General features: G+C 43.1%; 1 protein-coding gene across 2 annotated transcripts in view; it reads left to right on the top strand.

Annotated features, from left to right (window-relative positions):
- Positions 1-25,527, top strand: part of zfr (zinc finger RNA binding protein) — a gene marked incomplete at its 5' end in the record, with an annotated part of 88,214 nt that overhangs the window by 58,271 nt on the left and 4,416 nt on the right. For both annotated transcript variants that reach the window (XM_080532252.1, XM_080532253.1), the window contains 5 exons: positions 8,102-8,252; positions 8,812-8,953; positions 12,697-12,794; positions 13,610-13,705; positions 17,846-17,957. In XM_080532252.1, the coding sequence (XP_080388378.1) occupies positions 8,102-8,252; positions 8,812-8,953; positions 12,697-12,794; positions 13,610-13,705; positions 17,846-17,957 (599 nt within the window). The remainder of the gene's footprint in view (positions 1-8,101; positions 8,253-8,811; positions 8,954-12,696; positions 12,795-13,609; positions 13,706-17,845; positions 17,958-25,527) is intronic.

A 25,527-nucleotide genomic window follows, 5' to 3' on the forward strand; every position in this document is an offset into this window, starting at 1 on the left:
TTTTATGACTAGACACTGGAGCAAGGGGGGCAGTAGAAGTCTTAGGAGGCATAGGATAGGGCAGGGGTCGGCAACCCAAAATGTTGAAAGAGCCATATTGGACCAAAAAAACAATCTGTCTGGAGCCGCAAAAAATGTAAAGCCTTATGTAAGCCTTATAATAAAGGCAACACATGCTGTAAGTGTCTATATTAGCTATATTAGCCTACTATCAAAATGACTAAGTAGGCCTAAATACATAATTGTATTACAACCGAATGCAAACGTATTGTGCTTTACAAAAGTGAAACACTAGGATAGTGTAAAGGGGGTCTGCGGGTTCTCCTCCCCAATTTTCTTTACACAGTAGATGCAATTTTGTGTATTCTGGTGCCTTTTAACAGGTGGGTTGATACTTTTATCTGGCTATACTAGCATGAGAAAAAATATGGATAATTTTGTAATTTCATCTGGAGGGAGTGAGCAAACCAAGAGATCGTCATCCAAAAAATAGACAAATCTACTCTACAGACTGTAGACTACAGTACCAAAATGTGACAACTGACAGTGAAAAGAGCTACCTGTAGGCAAAATAATTTTTCTGTTTTTTACATGTGCTTAAACTACAGATTGTAAGATTTCAAATGATGCATCATACATTGAAATCGGAAACAAATTGAAGACGACATGAGTATTTTAAAGTTGCTACACCTGAAAGCAGAGAAAATGCCCTTCAAAGATGTTGTTCTTTCTCACCTTCACACAGCCAGGTAACAGCCAAGCTCCACCATGGCCATCGAGCGTTGCGTCAGATGTGCGTTGCGTCCGGAATTGGGATCAAATGCATTGTAATCAATGAAAGGTGCTCCACTTGCTGCGTTGCGTCAGCGTTGCGTTGCGTCCGATGGCTGCGTCAAAAGTAAAGATTCTGCGAAGTTAGATTTTTGACGGCGAACGCATGCGTCACAATGAGACCAATTGTGGTGAACTTGCACTCTCACAACAGTCTCACTCGAAGGGGAGAAGTGAAATTTATTGTGTCAACAATATCTAGTTTTAATTTTTTTTCATAACACCAACTTGAAGTTTTAAAGTACCTACTCGATATAATAAACAACAGTTTAACGATCACTAAATACTTATAATGTGTGCATTGGATTTACTGTTCTCGTTTGCCGGAGGCTACCAGTAAGGGAGACTTGACTTGTAAACATACTTTCGTTTTAGGACGTGTTCAAAAGCAAGAACAGTGTGTTCATCTTGTTATGTGTAGTTATGTGTTTTTAGCATGTCAATGATCTCTCAGCATGTTGTGACGTTATTAAAATACAGTTTAGAAGTTCGTAGCGATGTACCACTGTTAGCCGCTAGATGTTAGCAGCGTTCATAGCTGTGGCTGCGTTTAGAGTCACTTTTCTCCCATTCAGTGTTTGAGGTGCACCGACATTCAAATGCGCCTGTCGTGTTCAATCTTTCTCCGATTTCAATGTATGACGCATCATTTGAAAGCTTACAATATGTAGTTTAAGCACATGCAAAACTGAAAAATGACTGCCTTCTGGTTGCACATTTCACCAGGAGCTGTCACATATTGGTTGTTGTTTATAATTGTATAGCCTATGGTTGTTTTCTTGTTTTGCTCTGTTTGTAGTCTACTTGATGTATTTTAGAGTTAGTTTTTAGTTTAGTCAGTTTATCAGCTGTTAAATCACCACAGCGGTTAATCCACTAGATAATACCAGATTGAAAATGCTTGTAGCAAACTACTCTAGCTCGTGGTCGCAGCTATTGTGAATTGCTATTCACGCGAGTCAGCTGTGAATCACCACAGGTCCTTGACGCTTGTTGCAAAAATGGATGACGAACGGCTGATACTTGAGGTGGAAAAATATACAGGGCTTAAAGTACTCCGGCACAGTGCCGGATTTCCGGCGCGGGAGAATAAAAAATAAAATAAAAAACTGCAATTGCGGCATTGCGCCGACGTGGTGGCGGGGGCGCTGTTTCACAAATAACTTAGCTTTCGTGTTTGCTAGCAAAACAGCTGATAGTTGATGTTGACTGCTCAAGGAGAATACATATTTGAAAGTACAGAATGCCTGAGAGCCTTATATTGCATTATATTACATTATATTTTGAATGGCCATCTGGTGCCTGAATATTGTTTTTTCCTTTACATATATAATGAAATTTCCACCATAAATTGATGGCGAAAGGGCACAAATTGGTGCATATCAATTCACCAGAATGCAAGAAATTAAGTGTTTGATGCTCGTTTAAGGACCCCCAGACAGCCCTGCTTCATGGGTCCCCCGATGTCAAACACCACTGGTACCACCTCCGCCTTATTTTGAGCCAGGAAAAACCCTGAGTAGTGACGGGAAGCCTTATGGGACGTGGTGCCAAGAAGGAGAATATAAGTGATAGTGGCTTAATAAGTAATCAGCTTGTTCTTTTAAAGACATGTATATATTTTATTCTGTATTGTTATAGTGATAGTGGCTTAATAAGTGATGCAATCAGTTTGGCCTTTTAAAGACATCTAATTTTTATTTATTTATTATTAAGTATAAAACAGTATTATTATGAATGAATGAATGAATGGTCTTTATTGTCATTACAGTTTTTCCCAATTGCTAAAACACAAAAGCCAATTCTCTAAACCAAATGACCAGTTCTCTAAACACATTTAATAAAACTAGCTCCCATTTGCCAAAACCATAAACACATTTCACATGAAGACACAATTCACAAAACACAATCCTCCTTTTCTCATAAATCTAAACACATTTTGTCTTGCTAAAACACAAGTTGCAAAAAACTCTGCTCAAAATGTCAAATTCTCAAATTAAAGCTCATGTGATGCAAAATGCTTGCCACAGTCAGCAAAATGTTAACACAATGAACACACCTGGCTTCATTCATTAAACATAACGACTCAACATTTAAGACACTTGTTGCAAATGATTGTGGTGTGTGTGTGTGTGTGTGTGTGTGTGTGTGTGTGTGTGTGGTATAGTTCCATAAATAAATAAATAAACATCACACCCTGAACATTGTTTTCAGTGAGTATTGTTGTGTGTAATGGATCCTCTGTAGTGTTTGCATTGAGTTGTGATACAGTACAGTAGTGTACATGTTACGGTACATGTGGGAATACGGTAACATTTTTCAAACCTTTATTTACGTAAAACTCGATAGGACAACAGTGCAACAACTTCGCGGCTGAACTTTAGTAAAATTTCGGACATCATATGCCATTTAAAGGGGGGAAATAGATATCTAAAAATACATGACTATCATGCAAAATCAGCCTTACTGTAATGTAAAATATGTAATGTTAGATATAACGTTAGACAGGGAGCGCAGATTTATTTTTATGCATGACTATCATACATGTGGGAAAACTAGGGTTAGGGTTAGGTGCTAGGGTTACAGTAAGGTTAGGGTTAGGATTAGGGGTAGGGTTTGAGTTTGAGTTTTGAAGAGAGAAGGTGTGGTTTTGCTTATGTAGCTTTAGAAAAGTGTGGTGTTTAGAGTTTTGGGAAAATGGAGGAAAGTTTTGTGAAATGTGTTTTAGCAATTGAGAAAAACTGTAATACAGTACAGGTACCATACAACGAAATTTAGGAGGGAGGGCTCCTGGTGCTTGGAAAAAGACTAAAAACACGAGGGCCAAGGGTAAAATAAAAAAGGGAAAAGAGCTGGTTTACATAAATAAAGGCTATGTACACTATCTACTATACTACTATACTATACTACTATACTATACTACTATACTATACAATAAAACACTGTGCTGTACTCTATGCTATGCTATAAATATCCTAACTTTTCCTATATCTGAACCTTATGTACACAAGGGTTGTCATATTGCACATAGTATTGTTGCACATTCATTTAAAGTATTAATGCATTTTAACATTGAGACATATATTTTGTATTGACTATAAAATAGTATTAATGCATTTAAACATTGAGACAAGAAGCTGTCTTCTGTACCCGCTCTCCCAATATCTCAAACTGTGACCCACCTCCCCAAGAAAAAGTTTCAGGCACAGGATTTTTTCCCACTTTAAGCCCTGAATATATATTTTTATATGCAACAAATGACGGTGGAGCAGGTAGAACGTTGACGGTGACGCAACGTTCAGGTGGAGCATGGACAACGGGAAGTTGACGCAACGCCGATGGCGAGGTGACGCAACGCAGTAGGTGGAGCTTGGGCGTAATGGGCGGTAACAATGGCTGGTTAACCCCACCCCCCTCTAGATTGACAGCTGTCAACTATCAATATCTGTCAGTGTTAGTCACTGGGTCAGATAGCTATAGCTAACATGATTACCTAGCAAGATATTACCTAAGCTAATTAGCCAGCTTATCATTATGGAGGCTTTATGGTTGTTGTAACTGTTATTCTTTTAATGATACAAAAAAGTCTTGAATCAGAATCAGAATTTATTTTACAGTACACAAGAATAAAAATCTTTGGCTTTGGTTTTTCAACATTAGCATTGCAGCAAGGTACATAATCACAATAATAAGTAAAGTAAGTAATACAGTTTTCTGAGGTGCTGTGGAGTCTGGTGGGCATGTGGTGTCTTTTGCCTCATCTGAACAGAATTCTCTGATCAAAAAGATACTTCTGTCTGGCCATGTCAAGTCCAAGTGGGCCTTGCGCATGAAGATCACCTCCGGGGGGCTTGACATCAGTGATTTTCAGCCATAACCATGCCAGGTTCCTTACCATCAAAGCTGGAACAGATGGAAGACAATACATCGAATTATTGCCCACAGTAAATAAAATAATATTACCGCCATACCCTGTTCATAAAATGAAAGAGGTAATACATGATAATGAATTACCTAAAGTGCTGGTAACTCAGGCAATCAGGAGGTGGAGGGCAAGGCCAGGCACAGTACCACAGCATGAAGTTGTTCTGAACAGTAAAACAAAATAATCAAACACAGTTAGCTAGCTGTACACGGTATCAACAACACAACTTATAAGAACAGCATAATGTGCTATGCGATTGTTTTAGAAAGTCTTACGCAATACCACACACAACTTACTAGCTAATGCTAGCTAGCTAACACAGCTAGCCCAACCCAAGTAACAAAATAAAAACAGTTAACTAACTGTACACAGTAGCAACAACACAACTTATAAGAACAGCATGTGCTATGCGATTGTTTTAGAATGTCTTAGGCAATACGACGACATAGAACATACTAGCTAATGTTAGCTAGCTAACAAGGCTAACCCAACACAAACAAACAAAGGAGTGTAGGCTACTTACCCAAAAGCAGAAAGTGTTGTGGTATGTTGATCCCGTGAAATCTGTATGTTGTCCTAGTAAAGTTTAGTTTCTTGGGGACTTTCTTTGTGCCTTCAGTCATTACTGAACAATTCATTGAGCTTAGCAGTGTTCATCGATGTACAAACTCGAAATACATTCGCAATGAAAACATTGAAACACGCGCCCTTTGTGTCCCTCCCCCTTGAGCGAGCTTAACAGCCAATCACACCCAAGTGAAAGCATACATGTTATTTCAGCCCACCCCCTCAAGCGCATCGGAAAAAGCATGACAAACAAGCTCATTTTGTTGATAGATTATACTTATTTAATGAACGTAAAACTGTTCGGAAAAATAACGAGTGGGTACTTCAAAGCTTCAAGTTGAATGTTAGCAAAAAAACAGAAAATCAGACTTTTAGGTCAGAAATAGTTTGACTGATTTGACGTATTTCTGTTTTGCGCCTGGTAACTCCAAATACGCTAGGTTGCCACAAATGAAAACTAGCCTTCCTCGTCCTCTTTTCACTATTAAGTTAAACTTAACCCTCTCGGCAGCACAGGAGCGCCGGCGCCCAAATATCATACCTTCTTTAGAAGTTCATAATTCGGAAACGGTTTGAGCTAAAGACAAGCAGTTTTTTGCATTTAAAAGTAGGCAAATAGCGCTCACAGGGAAGCTCCCGTTCATCGATGTGCGTCGCCGATGTCCGTATATAAATCTAGCCACAAGTTCAACGTTGTAGACAATGTGGATAGTTTCCTGCTTTGCCTGCCGCAGTACTTTGTCAATCCCTGTGGATATATGTCTACTTTCGAAAAAAACGTCACATCCAGTCTCATGTTGGGTCCAGTTAAAATGTATAATACTAGTCATGTGCCAACATGTCCGAATCCTATTGGCCCTCGTACAACATTAGAGCGTAAGCAGTGAGTTGTAAGTTCAAGACCGCGGGAACGTAAAAAAATAAATAACCGTTGTTAATTTCCATATAATTTGTGGTCAAAGCCACAGGGAGCCACTGAAGATGGGCAAAAGAGCCGCATGCGGCTCCGGAGCCACAGGTTGCCGACCCCTGGTATAGGGGAAAAGCAGGTGTCTAAAGGCTCAATTACACTAGACGACTTTTCAAGTTGTAACATCGCTGAGCCTCTCACACTAAACGACCGTCGTGCTGGTGTCCGTGTCGCAGCGGCGCGCAGACGTCGCAGCACAGCGCAGACTACAGGATGTGTTAACGACGGGGGCTCACAGACTACAAGATTCTTCACTTGGTCAGGACGATTCCTTGACATGGACATAAACACACCTGCTACCTTCTTTGAAAGAAATCGCGATTTATTCAGTGAAAACTAGTACACCATTCAACATAGCACAACAATAGCATAGCATTCGCGGACACAGTCAATGCACCTAGCACAACAATAGCATAGCATTCGCGGACACAGTCCACTTCCGCGATGCATTTCCTTGACCTCTCATTGGCTGTGCTGTCCACACGGGTCGTTGCCCATCTCAGACTAGCAGAATGTAGATTCCGTCGGCCGATAAAATGAAACATGTTTGAAAAGATCTGGAGCCCTGCGACGGCCCCTCCGACGGGATCGGCGGTCCTCCGATTGCGTCTCTGAGCCTGTACGAGCGTCGGAGACGGCGCGTCCCCGGGTTTGCAACGACGGGTGGATTTTGTCGCCGACCGCAAAAACTGGTAAATCGGGGTTAAAATCGTCTAGTGTGTAGCCGCCTTTAGGAGACACAGTGCTGGGGGTAGTAATGTCTCAGGAGGAGCAGTTAAGGTGTAGCCTGAAAAGATGGGTCTTCAGTCTCCGACAGTTCATTCCACCAGCGGGGAACCAGTGTAGTGAAGATTCTGTTGTTTTCTCTGTTGTAGCAGAGTTCAAACATCTTTCTCCTCTGAAGATGCTTTGGGGAACTGCTGGTATACTGGTACATGGTCTATGGGCAAAGGACCTTCCATGTAATTGGACATTTAGATTAGCTAAAACAACATTAAATTACCGTATTTTCCGGACTATAAGTTGCTCCGGAGTATAAATCACATCAGTCAAAAAATGCGTCATGAAGTGGAAAAAAACATATACAGTATAAGTCGCACAGGACTATAAGTCGAATTTATTTAGAAATGTATTTCACAAAATCCAAGACCAAGAACAGACATTTAATCTGGAAAGGCAAGTTATTCAACTACACAATAGAACACAGAACAACAGGCTGAATAGGTGTCCGGTATGTTAACGTAACACATTAACAGTTATTCAGCTACACAATAGCATAAAGAACATACCTGGGAGGCTGAATAGGCTAAATTAACATAACAAGCCAGCGAGTCCAACAAGCAAGTTACCGGTAAACAAGTTCACCAACCTCCAGTTAATGTTTCAGTTAATTTCTTCAGTGGTACAGGAGCAGCATATAGTTGTCACAAGCCCAGAGCGCCCCCTCTCGCGGCTGTAGACGGTAATGTTTACTCCTTGGTTCATGTCAGTCAGTATGAAATGATATATATTTTGATATAAGTCGCACCTGACCATAAGTTGCAGGACTAGCCAAACTATGAAAAAAAGTGTGACTTATAGTCCGGAAAATACGGTAGCTAAAACAACATTTAGATGAGCTAAAACAACATTTAGATGAGCTAAAACAACATTTAGATGAGCTAAAACAACATTTAGATCAGCTAAAACAACATTTAGATTAGCTAAAATAACATTTAGATCAGCTAAAACAACAATTAGATCAGCTAAAACAACATTGCGGCTATAAGCCTGATAGGGGGTTTCCCCTCGCTCTGTTTTCTCTGCAGAGCGCTCAAAGGTGTCATGAGGGTGGGCGTCCTGGCCAAAGGGCTGCTCCTCCGTGGAGACAAGAATGTCAACCTGGTCCTCCTGTGCTCTGACAAGCCCACCCAGAACCTGCTGACCTGCATCGTGGAGCACCTCCCCAAGCAGTTAACGGTACCAGCCTCCGCACACACACACACACACACACACACACACACACACACACACACACACACACACACTCTTCAGTCTTTACATATTTTATACACTCCTGGCAATGACTGGCAAGGACATTTATACACTCCTATAATGACTGGGATGGAATTTGAGGACATTTCTTTAAAAAGGATCTACCTTTTTGATTTCTTAAGAAAGTCTGTAAGATAAGAGGTCACCTCTCCTCAAGTCTGTCAGATAAGAGGTCACCGGGGCGCTTAGGTGGCGTAGTGGATTAAGCGCTGACCATGTACCGCAGGGCTCCCGGTTCGATTCCAGCCGCGGACATATCCTGCATGTCATCCCTTCTCTCTCTCTAACCCATCTTTCCTGTCATAATCTCTACTATATCTGTCATTAAAAAGTAAAATATGAGTGGGACTGCCCCACTCAGAAAAAATTACTTAAAACTAAAAAAAAGATAAGAGGTCACCTCTCCTCAAGTCTGTCAGATAAGAGGTCACCTCTCCTCAAGTCTGTCAGATAAGAGGTCACATCACGTCATGTTGTTTTTCAGTTGGTCACACCAGAGAAATATGAAGTTAAAGGTTCTGTCCAGGAGGCGGCCATCATCCTGACCTCTGGCGCCGAGCCCCAGATGCAAGTGACCATCACCCTGACGTCCCCCATCATCAGAGAGGAGAACACACGGGATGGAGGTTGGAAAGACACCGCAGCCCCTTCCTTCCCTTTCCACCCTCTCTCTCTCTCTCTCTGTCTCTCTCTATGCCTTCCACCTATGAGATCAATCTTCCTATGTTGGTTTGTTGTCCTTAAGAGCTCCACCCTGCTGGCACCTTAAGAGGAAGACAGTCATTTTTAAAAAGAGTTGGGACGGTCATCACTTTGATGTGCGTCTGGCTCTCTCCCATGCGTAGAGTGTCTCCATTTTAGACACCTATTGCAATTTTCCATCAACCAGGGAAGTGCTGGAGCTCTACCATGCGAAGCTGCCCATCATGAAACAGCGCTCTTCTTATTTTGCTGTCAAAAGCCTTTGGATGTGAATTCCACTTTAGTGTTGTTGTTTAGTTTTTTTCTTTGTTTTACTGTTAGTTAGAGCACTTTGTGTGTGTTTCTTTCTTCAATATGTTGATTCATGAGAGAAAGAAAAACTTCTTGCAGTATTTCTGTGGACTTTTTAAAAGGCAGAGCAACCATCCTTACATTTATTTAAGACGGGTGCCCAGTAAGAGGATTTTAAATTTAGTTTTGGTTATTATTCCTTAAAGGTATTCTTATTTGATTCAGTCCTTGTAAGCATGGTGAGCTCAGCACTCCTGGTGAAGGTGTCCTCAGGTGCCAGCAGCGTAGCTCTTAGGCTTTCTGCTCTGTAACTCTCCTCTAGAGCTCTCCAGGCTGGCCCACACAACAAAGCATGATCTGTGTTTGCATTGTGTCAAGTGTAGTCTAGTCCCAGGTAAGATTCATTTTTGTTTCCTGTGTTCCAGGGAATTCTCTTTCCACACCACAACGATAAACCCATCCCACTGGGTCACTCGTTTCTCTCTTGGCTGTGAATAGCATTAGTGACAACTTCATTTTCTGTAGGCGCCCACAAAGAAAATGTCAATTTGAGGCACGTTGGGGAGCTGAATCATAATTTGAGAAATGTGCGCAGAACTAGAAATTTGGCATTAATCAGATTATCATGCGTATTAGTCAGTAGGAGATTTGCGTGAAGGTTCAAATTGCACGTCTGTTTCTCAAGTTGAGGTTGGGCTCGGGGATGAACAGTAGAAAAAGAGTTCCCGGCCACAGACAGGAACAGGAAGTTGGGTCACACGTCCCCACAGGAAACAAATCTTACTTTTGTCTGGTGAGACGGTCACCGTGCTGAGGTCCCTGTGCAGAAGTGCTCCCCTGAGTGAGTCAGTGTCCTCCTCCACACCTAAAGCCTAGGACAAAGATTGGCCTCAATCCTTTTTAACCATTATTCTGTGAAATAGAAACAGAAACAGTAATATGAAGGCACTTTTGATAACACATTAACCACTGTCTTTTGTATACATCTACAATCGATAGGTGAAAGTGAAGGCTAAAAATAATCTGGCATGAAGTGGATGGAGTTTAATGGCCATCATGAAATGGGCAATGTATATACAGTGCCCTCCAAGTATTGGAATGAGGAAGAATTCTTTCTTCTTTTGGCTCAACACTCCAACATTTTAGGTTTGAAATCAAGCAGTTACTATGAGGTGGAGATTCTCAGATTTAATTCAATGTTTTCTGTCTTTTTTATATATATATAATATGTTGGTTTCACCATTTAGAAATAACAACCTTTTTTATACATCGTCCCCTATTTCAGAGCACCAACGGTATTGGGACAGTTGGCTTGCCAGGTGTTTCTTGTTAGTCAGGTGTGTTCCGTCACATCATTTGTGCAGTGTAAGAGAGCTGTCTGTGTTTAGTATTGATTCTAAGCTTTACATTTGCCTTTGGAGTCTGCTATTGATATCTGTCAACATGACAGAAGACATGACAGAAGAGTGAAGGAAGCCATTATTAGACTGAAAAATCGATCAGAAACCTAGCCAAAATGGTAAGATTAATATTATCTTATTATTATCATGTATCAGAACGATTGGGAGAGTAAAGTTTAGAGAAAAAAGGATCTGCCCAAGATTCACACCATACTACCGTATCTGTGAAACATGGTGTTATGGTTTGGGCATGTACAGCTGCCACTAGAACTGGCTTACTTGTCTTAATTGACGATGTTACTGCTGACCGCAGCAGAATGTATTCTGAAGTGTACAGAAACACTGTGTCTGCTCCAGTACAAGACAATACCTTCAAATTCATTAGATGGAGCTTCATTCACCCCAAACTCAGGGCCAAAAGGTGGAAAGTTATTGACTGGACAAGTTAGGCAAAAAACAAGCAACAAGTGAAGAAGGCTGTAGTACGGGCCTGGCAGAGCATCAGCAGAGAAGATAACCAGCATCTGGGGGGTCAAGGGGTCATAGACTAAGGCAGTTATTGCATGCAAAGGTTTGTCAACAACTAAACATGAAGACTTGAAATGGGTGTTTTTTTCCAATACGTTTGGATCTCTGAATTAGGTATGTTGAAAAAAAAGAAAGAAAATTGTGTATTGTGTATTGTATTGTATTGTACTTTCAAATCCAAACTGTTGGAAGTGTGGAGCCCAAAGAAGACTTAATGCCTCTTTCCAATAATTATCGAGGTGCGTGTGCGTGTGTGTGTGTGTGACCTCAATCTTACGCGGTATCCTTAGGGGAGTATTAGTAAGCTTCAGGGAGGAAGGCTGGCAGAGGAATCTTTGGTTGGACCTGGTTACAGCCATCGGTATGCAATTGGGTTTTTATTCAAACCTACTGACGCCAGGTATGCATGCAGTGATGTCCTAACCCCCTTCTTTTGCTGGGAGCTTCCATGTTTTTTCCTTTCCAGCACGCATTGCTGCCTCCATGTATCCGTAGCTATTCTTACAAGTCCAACCCAAAGCCCTGTCTTTAAAAAAAAAAAAAAAAAAAAGGAAAGAAAAAACTCCATCTTCCAGTAACCTGTCTCCGTCAGAGTTTCTCTACTGCCCACCCAGCTCCGGAAGGATTTTTGACCAAGGTTTCCCACCACCCCAAACACTTTGCCACACCTACCATTGCCATGCCACTGTGAGCAGGTCACACCAAATCAGTCATTAGTTACACCCCTGGATATCTCATGACTTCTCTTTCCTTTTGTTCTTCTGTTCCCAGTGCCATGTTCATACTAATAACCATGACCCATTGGAACCTTATTCTGTCCCACCAAGACTCTCTTAGTAAACGAGACTAGCTCCCAAACAGATACTGAAAATGACTACTAAATTGGCATATTATTGATATAACCAAACAAACCAAGAGAGTTCATGAGAGATTTCATGAGATTTACCTTTATTTAATTTTGTGAGATTTCTAGTACTCATTCATATTTACTTTTTTTCAATTCAATGATACTGGAGGAGTTAAGACACCTAGGTGACACTGGTTTTATCATTCATCTGCTTCTCTCCTCTAAGGTTTGGTCAGCACTACACCACCGGTCCCATTCACATTCTGCCTTTTTTACCCAAATGAAAATAACCTCACATGTTAAACAGCACAATACTACATACAGACCACTAGAGGCTTTAGTCAACACTACACCCAGACCACTAGAGACTTTAGTCAACACTACACCCAGACCACTAGAGGCTTTAGTCAACACTACATCCAGACCACTAGAGGCTTTAGTCAGATGTTAGGCTTTGATTCATTTGGCAGAGGACCAAGACAACGGTTAACCTGGGGAAACACTTGGTATGTGTGGCAATGTGTTTGTTCTCGCCAGTCTTGCTGACCTGGTCAAACACCCGTTCCTCACTACCATTTTGACAATTCGAATCCATTTTTAGATGTAACCTCGGGTATGGTGAAAGACCCAGCGGACGTCTTGGACAGGCAAAAATGCCTTGACGCTCTGGCTGCTCTGCGCCACGCTAAGTGGTTCCAGGTTCGGAACATCATTTTACTTTCTTATTGTAGCCTTATGAGATGCAGTCTTTTTCTTTGTTTTGAATTTCATTTGAATTCTAAAGAATTACCTATATAATTACAATTATTATTTGAAAGAGAAAAATATTCAAGGATGCCACCTGTAATGATATGTTTGACCAGAAAAACACTTTAAATCTATATTTACTTGATAACAGTTTCAACAACATATATTTTCTGGTCTTAAATTGGCATCCTTGTATTCCCCTTTTTACAATACAAGAATGTATTTTAAAAACATGATTCCATAAGGCTGCAGAGTATCTTTGCATAAGAGTGTCATCAATAAGAGCTTTCATGTTGATCGTTTTGTATTTTGTGTTTTACTTTTTGTAGAATAGGGATTGAGAGAAAAGGAACATCTGATTAGTTTACTGTGACACTGCTGGTCAAGCAAAAGCACAGGCAAAGTAAAGCAGATTTCCTGGACTTTCAGTCCCTAAGCTATCCTTTCAAATGGAACTCTTGTACTTAAAGTACCTGTTTGTGAAATACTTGAACAACCTGAGGTCAGGGTTTATAAGATGACAAGGAAATGCTCTTTTCTTGTGCATCTTGCAAACTTTGAACTCCCTTACTAACGATGAGGTAAAATACTGCTGGGAATGGCAGCTGATTCCAAACATTGACCATGGCCATGACACTTTTCAAACCTATCACAAGCTTCCATTATGTACAGTAGTGTTTGGACCTCTTTGACAGACCCATTGTGTTGTATGCTGTTGCTTGTTTTTGTTGTCGTCACTCACTAAACTTGACTTTATTGCATCAAAGGCTAGAGCCAATGGACTTCAATCCTGCGTGATTATTATTCGTATCCTACGCGACCTCTGTCAGCGAGTTCCCACCTGGTCTGCTTTCCCCAGCTGGGTGAGTACCTATCAGCTAATTGTGGAGGCAGAGAGACATGCACCTGCAATGCAATGTTTCATAGGACAGTTAAAAATAACTTTTGGAATGTTTTGACTTCTCAGGCATGCTGATGCTTCCAAACAGGTTTGTTTAGTGCATTAGCTTGGGACAAGAAGCCAATGCTCACTGCACCGGAGACGGCCCACAGAAGCTTAGAATTGCGGAGAGTGGAGCAGAAGTGACAACGTGGACAACTGCTCTAGAGACCCCAAAAAAGACATACCGAAGCAGTTATGTCATCTGACACTGTGCCTACACACATTACTGGAGAATTTTTTAGGTCCAGTATGCGGTTTTGCATGTTGCTGCCCCTGCTGCCCACATTGACATTTAAAAAAAAATGTGCCAATGCTATAGTGCCAAACATGTGCACATCGTTGTAAACCAGTGTTTCTTAAACCTTTTCAGACCAAGGACCACTTACCCAATAAAAAATTACTTGCGGACCACCTAACTAAATACAGGGTTCCCGTGCTGGTCTTAAAAAGCCTTAAAGTCTAAAATCCAGCATTCCAATTTATAAGGCCTAAGAAGGCCCCAAATTTCAGCTATTCGGTCAAAAAATGAGGTGCTAGGTCTTAAAAATGAGATCCTGCAAGGAAATCAGTCCGAAATCAGTCTGATCTATTTACGTGGTAATTAATCAAGCTGGAACCAAAAAATGCCAATTCGCTTCCTTTTTTGTCTGTATGGCAGTGAAATCCCTAATTTCATCACCTCGAGGATGACAAAAAGCTATCACATGGTGTTGCGAATAGGTCTCAAATTATCGCCAAAGAGGTCTTAAAAATATCTAAAAAGGTCTTAAATTTGACTCTGGAAATAGCCTGGAAATAGCCCTGGAACAACAGGCCTCCTATCTCAACAGTATATCATAAAAATATAAAACCTTTATGATAATTGTTGAAGTGCCTCTTGCTAAGATGTTTCTAAGACAATAAATGATATCACAGCACTGGTTTATCAAATGTAGGCTATTTATAGCGCAAGACTTGCGCTGACTGCTAGGGTGGCACGCAATGCGCACATACATCAATCAATCAAACTTTATTTATGAATGTTACGTGCCGAATGCCTACACATTTGATGCACACACTTGTTACTTGCCGCTTTCACGAATTGATTTAGCCTCAGACAAAAGTCATCCATTGAACTGTAACCTCAAGTGCTGAACAGTATTAAGTAAACCACAATACATGTGTGGGTGTCCATGTCATCGTTATCGAAAAAAACGCACCCAATCGCCGACTCCGCACACGACTCCGAAAACGATACGGAAACACCCTCCCATCGTCTCATCACCGTCTCAGCTCCGCCGCTTCAGTCAAATCCGCTGCCGTGTAGCCTATAAACCACCGCTCCATGACCTTGCCTGTAGGCTCGTTAATAGATTAGGCTACTGTAAAATGATCACAATTTACTCGCGGCCGTCGTGGACCACTAGGGGGCACTGGCGGCCCACACTTTGAGAAAGGCTGTTGTAAACAAACCAAATGTGAAAAAGGCAGGTAAAGGCATGTCCTACATGACACTAGATTTTAGAAAACACTACCTTTGGACTTATACAGCACTTCACTGAATATTCTTCGGCATGTGAGCTCAACTGATTTATCGTGGTTATTTAGCACTATTTTAAAATGTACATGCTTGACCCTTTTTAAATGGTAAACGCATTGTGTTTTCCCTACTTCCATTGAAATTCGTTGTGGCTTCAAGTAAAGTGAGAAGAGAGTCTTGGTCCCAGTTAAACTCAAATAATGTCAATAATGTTCACAATTATGATACTATAATATCTAGGGAGGCACCGAAGGTTCCCGAATAATAGCAAAAAACGCACATTCGGTATTCGTCCGAATGTGTGTGAAGACCGAATGTTCACCGCCGAATAGTAGCAGGGTTTTACAGGTGAATAGTAGCACGGGTTTTCCTGCAGAGAATTATGAGGCGGCCGTCTCCGTCATATTTCTTGCCGCCTCCAGCTCTCGACAAAACTCTGACGGTCGTATTTTCTACAAGCGTTGCACTCGGTGGATTTGTCATTTCTAACTGCAATTGCGGCATTGCAACGACGTGGTGGCGGGGGTGCTAAGTTTAGCTTTCGTGTTTGCTAGCGAAATACCTGTGCACGTAGACAAAACAGGGAACCAGCCGACCAGCCAGCAACATGTTGGTATTTTTTGCTCAACATGCCTTGCGCACTTGTCGCTTTGTCAACTACTGTAAGAATAGTCTTCTAGGTCCAAACTATGTTTGTGTGAAAATGTTTCATTCTCCAGAATGACAAGTTGAGCCTATACTAGCGTTAGTCAGTGCTACTTAAAGTATTATTTGCAAAATGATCAGTTTTGAAGTCTATCAGGGTTTTCAATCGCTGAAAAGTTCTATTGATCAGACAGTCAACAATAGGTTTTGGCCACTGACCTGCCCCCTACTGGCTGTGAGTGGCAAGCACACTTCACAATTTCCACAGGAATTGCCCCACACTACAGAAGACCTCAATTTATATTTGAAACATCCAGAGACATATATATATATACATTTTAGGAGTTATAGAGTTTCTAAAAGGATGTTGTTAGTGAATATTGAGCTGTTTGCGTTGTCACTGCCTCTTCACTCTCTTCAATAAGCATCTGAGTAAAATGTCCAGTGCGGTATTTCTTAATACCAAGCCAATGTGCTATAAAACTCTTAGTCTTAACCATGCCATATACAGTGCCTTCGGAAAGTATTCAGAACCCTTCACCTTTTCCACATTTTGTTGTGTTATATACTCCATTTAAAATGGATTAAATTAAGAGAATTTGCCATCAATCCACACACAATACCCCAAAATGAGAAAGCGAAAACATGTTTTTTTTAAATGTCAGTAAAATGTAATTACAAGAAATAGCCCATGTACGTAAGTATTCAGAGTTCATGTAATTTTGGAATTAATATTTTTGTTTTTATAGGGTCTCTGATTTGCATAGGAATCAATTACACAATGTGGAGATTAAGATGTCACTACCAACTCAGCAAATTGCATAATTTACTCTTGATCCTGAAAAAAACCTCAGTCCCTGCCAGTGACAAATATACACAACTTGATGCAGCTACCACTAATCTTCACACGAGAGATGGTGCAGAAACTGCATTGCATGTGCTAGATTTGCACTAAACAATGCTTTGTAGTAAAACCAAATAAACACATTTGTAGCCACTTTCTTTGCTGTATCACTTGAATTCATTGTTGCAAACACAATTATGGATATGAGAGATTATTTTTAGCATCTAAAAATAGCATCTATTAAGGTATTCTTCATGGCCACATGGTTATAGACCAATTTTGTAGTCTGAAATGATGTCCCATCGACTGCTTTTTCCTCTCCACCATTCAACTTTGCAGGTTTTTGTATGTCTCAGGGTCGCATTCCTAAGCAGTTTTGTTCCTCTCCATTTGCTCAATTTGTAATTACAACCTGATCCATACAGAGTGTAATTGATTCCTATGCAAATCAGAGACCCTAGAAAAACAAACATATTGATTAAAAAATGACATGAACTATTATCCTTGCATTAAGATGGACTCAATTTAACTTATTGAGTGATTTGTTGGTGACATTTTTTGCATTTTAGCAAATTTTGGTTTGCTGGCGTGTCATTGCAAAGGGTCTGAATACTTATATGCATGAGGTATTTCTGTATTTAAATGTTAATAAATGTACAAAAAAAAAGAACAGTGGTTTCACTTTGTTATTCTGGAGTATTGTGTGTGGAGTGGTGTAAAATATTCTTTATTTAATCAATTTTAATTTGACTAACACAACAACATGTGGAAAAGTGAAGGGGTCTGAATACTTTCAGATACTATCTACACACTGCAAACTGTGCATAGTGCAGCCATGTTGAGCGTCAAAGCACCGTTGTGGTTAACGTGTAAATGAGTTCGTTTTCCCAGACGTTGGTGGCTGTGCACGTAATTTGATGCCAGTATCATATAGACACAAACTCTCCACACTTGGATCTCTAATGGCTGTAAAGTGACTGGAATCCCTTCCCCTTCACTGGGGACCAAGGCCAGTGGTGTCAGCCATGTGACTGTTCTCCTGCCCCCTCCAGGCCATGGAGCTGCTGGTTGAGAAGGCCATCAGCAGCGCCTCTGGACCCCTCAGCCCAGGCGACGCACTGAGACGAGTGTTTGAATGTATTTCCTCTGGGATTCTTCTTCCTGGTAAGACACTGTTAATGCATCTTGGGGGAAATTAATTGAAAGCATTGTTATTGGTTATAACAGTTATCGGTTGCTTAAGATGAGCAAACATTTACAAAAAAACATTTGTGATGATTTGTCTTATTCATTATTCCCTTTTTAAATGTTGTTGTAGCTCTCCGCTCAGAAGATCCATGTATCCCACCCCCCCTATAAAGAGTAGTTTGTAATTTTTCTTTTTAACATGGATATGTGGGAGTGAACATGTGTTATTTGTTCAACCAGTTAGAGCTACAGAGACTTGGCTGACTTGTTCACAAGCTGGCTGAAATGTTATTGGCTGAGAAGAGGCAAATAAATAATAAACATAGTAGTATGTTTGGTGGGGGGAGGGGGTGGTTAATGAGTTCAAACTGGAGTGCAATACATTCTGAATACATTTTGAAATTAGATTTTATCCTGAGACTTCTCTTGAGGTGGACTGTTTTTTACGTGTATGTTTAATTATATATGTGACAGGGCCTGGTGAAAAAGTCCCCAAGTAGGGCACAATCATTTTTCAGTTATTTACAGATTATGAAGTGCGAATTGTAAGCTTTCAAATAATGTGTCATACATTGAAATTTGGTCGTCTTATAATCAAGGTCGTCTTATATTCGGGTCAATACGGTAATAATTGTTTTATTGCCATGCAGTCATCTGGTCAGTCAATTGTTAGAATTTGGTATTTTTTGCTCTAGGTACAAGGTCAGCCATAGTCGGCGCCACTGGAACAATTAGGGGTTAAGTGCCTTGCTCAAGGGCACATGCAGCTCCCTCCTGAGGCGCGAATCAATCCAGTGACCTTCCAATTGCTAACCGGCCTCTCTACCTCTAGCCTACCGCTGCCCACTAACATTTAACTGCATGTTTAGCACATCAAAACATGCTGATTAGAATGCATGCTAAAAACACATTGTTACAACCCTTTGCGATGCTGCGGGGTGTAGGAGCATTACCAAAAAAAAACGCTGCAAAGCCGGAACTAAAGTGAAATAATTTATTAATTAACAAAAAGAACGCCACAATGAGGTGATCTCGCCAGGAAACTGGAGCTGCCTGCCGTGATCAACTCTCATATTCCACTCTTGGCTGGAGGAAAAGAGCCTTGGTGTTTCTCTTGGCCTGGTGAAGTGAAGTGAAACTTTATTTCTATAGTGCCTTGCGTACATGAATGCATCTCAAAGCTTTACAATAGAAAACAATGATTACAAAAAGAGGTGCTGCTTCTTCCTCTGCCCTCTCTGACAAAGTGGATGTGGTGTTCTGCTGGTGGTGTTCCACTGGTGGTGCTTTCCTGTCTACACCCCTCCAGCACCTCCACCAGCTTTCTCAGGACCTAGTCATGGCGCCATCTGTAGCACCTCTGTGAAAGTGCTGTCTTGCAGCCTGACAAGATGGTGTTGAAGGCTTGCGTTGGGATCATTGCAGCACGAGCAGCATTCCTCCTTCCCGAACCACTGGTGGAGGTTTTGAGGACAGGGAAGTGTGTCATAGGTTGACCTGATGAGGAAGCTGACCCTTGCCTGTGGGATCTTCCACAAGTCTGACTAACTGATCTTCCGGTCAACAACCTCATCTCAGGTTGGATCAGATTCCTTGACAGCCCTGCCACACAGCCTTGATCTTGTAGTGCTCCTCCTCCATCCTCGTCACCTGATACCGCCATCTCCTTTCTCTCTTTCCGGTTGGCCTTAGACCAAAAGCGTGGCGCGATGCTCCGATCTGATCGGCGCCGATCGGTATCGGCCGATATGGCCTTGATCGGTTTTGATCGGAGTTCTCAAAACGGCGTCGTTCAACGTTAACAAAATGGCGTCGCCAGTCTGGAAATATTACACAGTGTCGGAAAGAGACAACAAATATGCAGTTTGTAATGTCTGCGCAAAAGAAATTCCTCGCGGAGGAACGCACGCAAGGACTTTCAATACCACGAATATCATACGGCATTTGCTGCGTTCGTCGATTCGCTCCGAGAGCGCCGAAGCGCACACTGGGCTCGACGTCATAAAGGGACCGAGTGCTTTGATTGGACGAGAGGTGTTCCACGAGTGCTGGTCAGAGTTCCAGCGCGACTTCACGAGCGTAGTGTAGGTAGTGTTCAGCGACGTCATGTGACCCCGCGAGCAGGAAGTCACTAAACTAGACTAAGGTCCATAGCAACAACAACTATTAGCGCGAGAGTTTTAGGTCTTTCTCTGTGCACCTTGCACAAGTGTAGATAGCGAGCGACTTTTCAGCATAGCAGGACATATTTGAGATGATAAGAGGAACAGGCTGAGTGCCAAAAACGCTGAGATGCTTGTATTTCTCAAGGCTAATCTGACAGTGATGCTGCTTAATCAGAAGTAAGGTTTGAGTCTGAAATCTCCTTAGGTGCAATGTTTTGTTTTTTTGTTTTATTGATTATTGCTGACTTGCTGTCTTATCTCCTCCTAAATATGACTTGAAACTGACTGACTTGAAACAGTATTTTATATTTGGCTATAGCCTGTTTATGTTGCAGTTTAGTTTGGGTATGTTTATTGTTCCTCAGGAAAGCTACAGTATAAGCTCCAAGTTCTCTAAGAGCCCCTAGTTCCTCTCATTCGAGTGGAATGTTGCACATTTGATGTGACAGTGTACATTTGATTTATTATGATTTTTATTTTCACATTTTATTTGTTTTTCCTGAAGTAAGCTACAGGTGGTTGTGAATTCAATAAAACAGATGGTTGTCAATTCATGATACTTTCTCATCTCCTAATTTCATTTGAATACTTAATATACAATGTCAATGGTGTTAAGAATAATTAAAAACATAAATAATGCTACACAATAAATAGAATGCTTCAATTGCCATTTTCGACGCTGTGATCGGTGATCGGTGATATCGGATCGGCAGATCACTGATTCCAGTGATCGGTGATCGGCACCAAAAACCCTGATCGGAGCATCTCTACTTCTCCCCACCCTAGTCCTGCCCTTCCTGCCTGGACCCTGCCGACGAGTTCTTGGTGCTGCAGCCTGCTAACTGCTCGACCTCAGTTTGGGCATTCCACTTCTGGACAGTTCAGCAGCCTGGTCTTTTGTAGCCCACACTGATGGATTGCAGAGGCAGCTGCAAGATGTTTAACAGCCACATCACCCTCCTGTAGAGAATGAGCTGGTAGCACCACACCGTGTACTTCCCCGGGAGTTGGCTTTGGTCGATCCTTGCCAGGCCTTCTGAGAGCTGCCAGGTTAACTGTCAGGATTAAGTTAGATGCGTGTCAAAAATGTCTAACAGACGGAAACAAAATCTTGAAAGACAGTTCAAGTGTCTTTTCAGAAACATTAGGTCCGACCCAAGCATGCATTGTGACAAAGCATGAATTTACATTTTACTGAAGTTCCAAAGAAAGTATTAATAAAAAAGTATTTGATCCCCTACCAACCAGCAAGAATTCCAGTATGTGCCCATGAGGCATACAGATTAGTTCTCTCACTTTAAGAAAGTACTCCTAATCTCAACTCGTTACATGTATGAAAGACACCTGTCCACAGATTCCAACCTCTCCATCATGGGCAAGATCAAAGAGCTGTCTAAGGATGTCAGGGACATGATTGTATGTAGACCTGCACAAGGCTGGAATGGGCTACAAGACCATCAGCAAGCAGCTTGGTGAGAAGGAGACAACTGTTGGTGAGATTATTCGAAAATGGAAGAGACAAAATAACCATCAATCGCCCTCGGTCTGGGGCCCAACGCAAGATCTCGCCTGGTGGGGTATCGATGGTCATGAGAAAGGTGAGGGATCAGCCTAGAACTACACGGGAGAGCTTGATGGAGGCAGCTGGGATCAGTCATCAAGAAAACCATTGGTAACACACTACGCCGTAATGGATTTGAGATCCTGCAAGGTCCCCCTGCTCAAGAAGGCAGGCCCGTCTGAAGTTTACCAATGAACACCTGAATGATTCAGAAAAGGCTTGGGAGATAGTGCTGTAGTCAGGTGTGACCAAAATCCCGCTCTTTAGCATCAACTTGACTCGCCGTGTTTGGAGGGAGAGAAATGCTGACTATGACCCCAAGAACACCATCCCCACTGTCAAGCATGGCGGTGGAAACATTATGCTTTGGGGCTGTTTCTCTGCTAAGGGGACAGGACGACTTCACCGCATCAAGGGGAGGATGAATGGGGCCTTGTACCGTGAAATATTGGGTGAGAACCTCCTTCCCTCCTTAAATGTCAGCATATGTCAAAGCATAACAATATTAAAGTCATTGCTCTGCCACAGGACTTTCAGTGTAAGATCAAACACAACACAAACAAATTGGCCAGGAGGGCTCTTAAATAGGCGGATGAACAGGCGACTGGTCCGGTACATGCGATGATGGACGTGACGACAGGACAATGGTGGGCAGAAGCCTGCATTGAATTAGTGAGGGGACCTTTTCTCCAGACACTGCAGTCCTTATCCAAGATGGTGGCGCGTTCACACGGGAGGCTGGGAGAGCTCCTTACGTTGGTGTTTTTTAGGGTTTTTAAGTACGTACATTTTTATTTCAGTACTTATAGGGAACTGTTGTGTAAATAGTACCTACAGCAGGCAAGACTTACTAGAAGTTGGTGCGCAAAACGAGAGGACAGTAACAGCGGAGTTCCTGAAACAACAAAGGATTCCTCACGATATCGCCCGATCACCGGGAGAACAATGGTACACAATCCCGACCCTGAGGCGCAAACGTCGGCGTAGGGACCGCAAGCAACGACAGGGATGCAGGGGAGGCCTGCTAGCTAGGCTGAGACGGTGCCCGGATAAGCCAGCTTTGCCGAGTATATTCCTCTAACGTAAGATCCCTAGCTAACAAGATGGACGAACTGAGACTGCAGGTAGCTACCAACAACACCGTGGGGGATAGCTGTGTGATTATTCTCACAGAAACCTGGCTCAGCGCTTCCATTATTGACTCTGCCGTGGCGTTGCAAGACCGCTCTTTACACTGAGCAGACAGGACAGAACTCAGTGAGAAGAAGCGCGGAGGCGGCCTCGTTATATCTACGAAGGACAGCTGGTGCTTAAACACAAAAACTGTGAGTAGCCACTGCTCCCCAGACCTGGAATATTTGACTGTTAAATGCCGACCCACATACCTCCCGAGGGAATTCAACGCAGTGTACATAACAGCTGTTTACATCGCACCAAGCGCGGATGCTAGCTTAGCATTAGCCCGGCTACATGACGTCATCAGTGGGGGACAGAGTACAGATCCTCAAGCAGTGCATATAATCGCGGGGGACTTCAATCATGCTGACCTGAAGGTAGTACTACCCAAGTTTTATCAGCATGTTAAATGTGCAACAAGAGGAGATAACACACTGGACAAGGTATACACCAATATCAAGCTTGCCTACCAAGCCAGACCGCTAGCTCATCTAGGCATGTCTGACCACGTGTCCATCCTCCTGATCCCAGCCTACACTCCCATGAGGAAAAGTGCTCCCATCACCACTAAGACTGTCAGAACCTGGCCAGCAGGGTCCGCTCCACTGCAGATCTGCCTGAATGACACCTCATGGCAGGAATATGAGCATGAGGACCTGGAACAGTTCACGTCGTCGGTTCTGAACCACATAGTGAACTGCACCAACTCATCCACCGTGGACAAACGTGTCCGGGTCTACCCCAACACGAAGCCATGGATGACTGAGAAGGTCCGACAACTGCTCAAGGAGAGGAACAACGCCTTCTCAGTGAAGGACAAACTGCTGTATAACACCACCAGGGCTAACCTAAACCGTGGCATCCGGGAGGCCAAGGCAGACCACAGAGAGAAGATTGAGGAATGCTTCCTGAGCAACGACTCCAGGCGGGTGTGGCAGGGGGTTCAGCACATGACAAACTTCAGAGCCAACAGGCTCACAGCCGCTGAGGGTGACCCCCTGCTGGCGGAAAAGCTGAACTCCTTCTACGCCCGGTTCGACGAAGGGTGAACGGAGGTAACCACAACACAAACACCACTCTCTCCAGCAGAGCATGAAGTGAGACGCGTGCTGAAGGTGGTTGACCCCAGAAAAGCCTCAGGGCCGGATGGCGTCCTGGGACGGGTGCAGAGGGACTGCGCCGACCAGCTGGCCGGGGTTTTCACCAACATCTTCAACCAGTCCCTGTCCCAGGCCACCATCCCACCCTGCCTGAAAACCTCAACAATCATCCCAGTCCCGAAGAAAAGCATGGTGAGCTGCCTAAACGACTACCGCCCGGTGGCACTCACACCAATCATCATGAAGTGCTTCGAGAAACTGGTCCGGGCCCACATAGTCACACGCCTCCTGCCCAACCTGGATCCATACCAGTTCGCCTACAGAGCCCACAGGTCCACAGAGGACGCCATCGCGACGACTCTCCACTCCACTCCACTCCACTCTATCCCACCTGGAGAGGGGGAACAGCTACGCGAGACTGCTCTTTGTGGACTTCAGCTCTGCTTTCAACACTATCCTTCCAGACAGGCTAGTGACCAAACTACTAGACCTGGGACTATCACACTCTATCTGTGCATGGATCAAGGACTTCCTGTCTGACCGCCCCCAGAGGGTGCGGGTGGGCTCCCACACCTCCACAGCCCTCAGACTCAGCACTGGGTCCCCCCAGGGCTGCGTGCTAAGCCCCATCCTCTACAACCTCTACACCTACGACTTCACCCCCGTCCACCCCAGCAACTCCATCATAAAGTTTGCAGACGACACCACCGTGGTGGGCTGCATCTCGGGGGGGCACAAGGCGGCGTACAGGGATGAGGTGGAGCAGCTGGGCAAGCTGTGCAAGGTTAACAACCTGCTGCTGAACCAGTCAAAGACCCAGGAAATCATCGTGGACTTCAGGAGGAAAAAATCTGAGGTCCAGCCCCTGCTCGTCGATGGAGGGAGCGTGGAGAGAGTCAACTCTCCGATTCCTGGGGGTGCACATACAGGATGACCTGTCCTGGAGGACCAACACAGCAGCCATCATCAAGAAGGCACAACAGCGGCTCTACTTCCTGAGAGTCCTCAGGAAATACCACCTCAGACAGGAGCTGCTTGTGACCTTCTACCGCTGCACAGTGGAGAGCATCCTCACCTACTGCATCTGCGTGTGGTTCTCCAGCTGCACAGCCGCAGAGAGGAAAGCGCTACAGAGAGTCGTGAGATCGGCCCAGAAGATCATCGGCGCCCCCCTCCCCTCTCTGGAAGAGCTGTACAACACACGCTGCCTCAGGAAGGCCTCCAAGATCTCCAGGGACCTATCCCACCCTGGGAACGAACACTTTGTTCGGCTGCCCTCAGGCAGACGGTTCAGGACCATGTCCGCAAGGACAAATGGACTGAAGCTCAGCTTCTACCCTAGGGCCATTCAGGCCCCGAACACAGCAAAGACCTAGGTTCTAGGCCCTGGACAATCTCGACAATTTGATGGCAGCTACTAGATTGTAATCATAAGTGCAATATTGAAATACAACTGTGAACATTTCAAACCTGCAAACTGCGACACTTTAAATGAATGTGCAATAATACCATGTGCAATATGACAACCCTTGTGTACATAAGGT

This window comes from Nansenia antarctica (genome assembly GCF_963989245.1).
Source record: "Nansenia antarctica genome assembly, chromosome: 5".
Taxonomy (NCBI): domain Eukaryota; kingdom Metazoa; phylum Chordata; class Actinopteri; order Argentiniformes; family Microstomatidae; genus Nansenia; species Nansenia antarctica.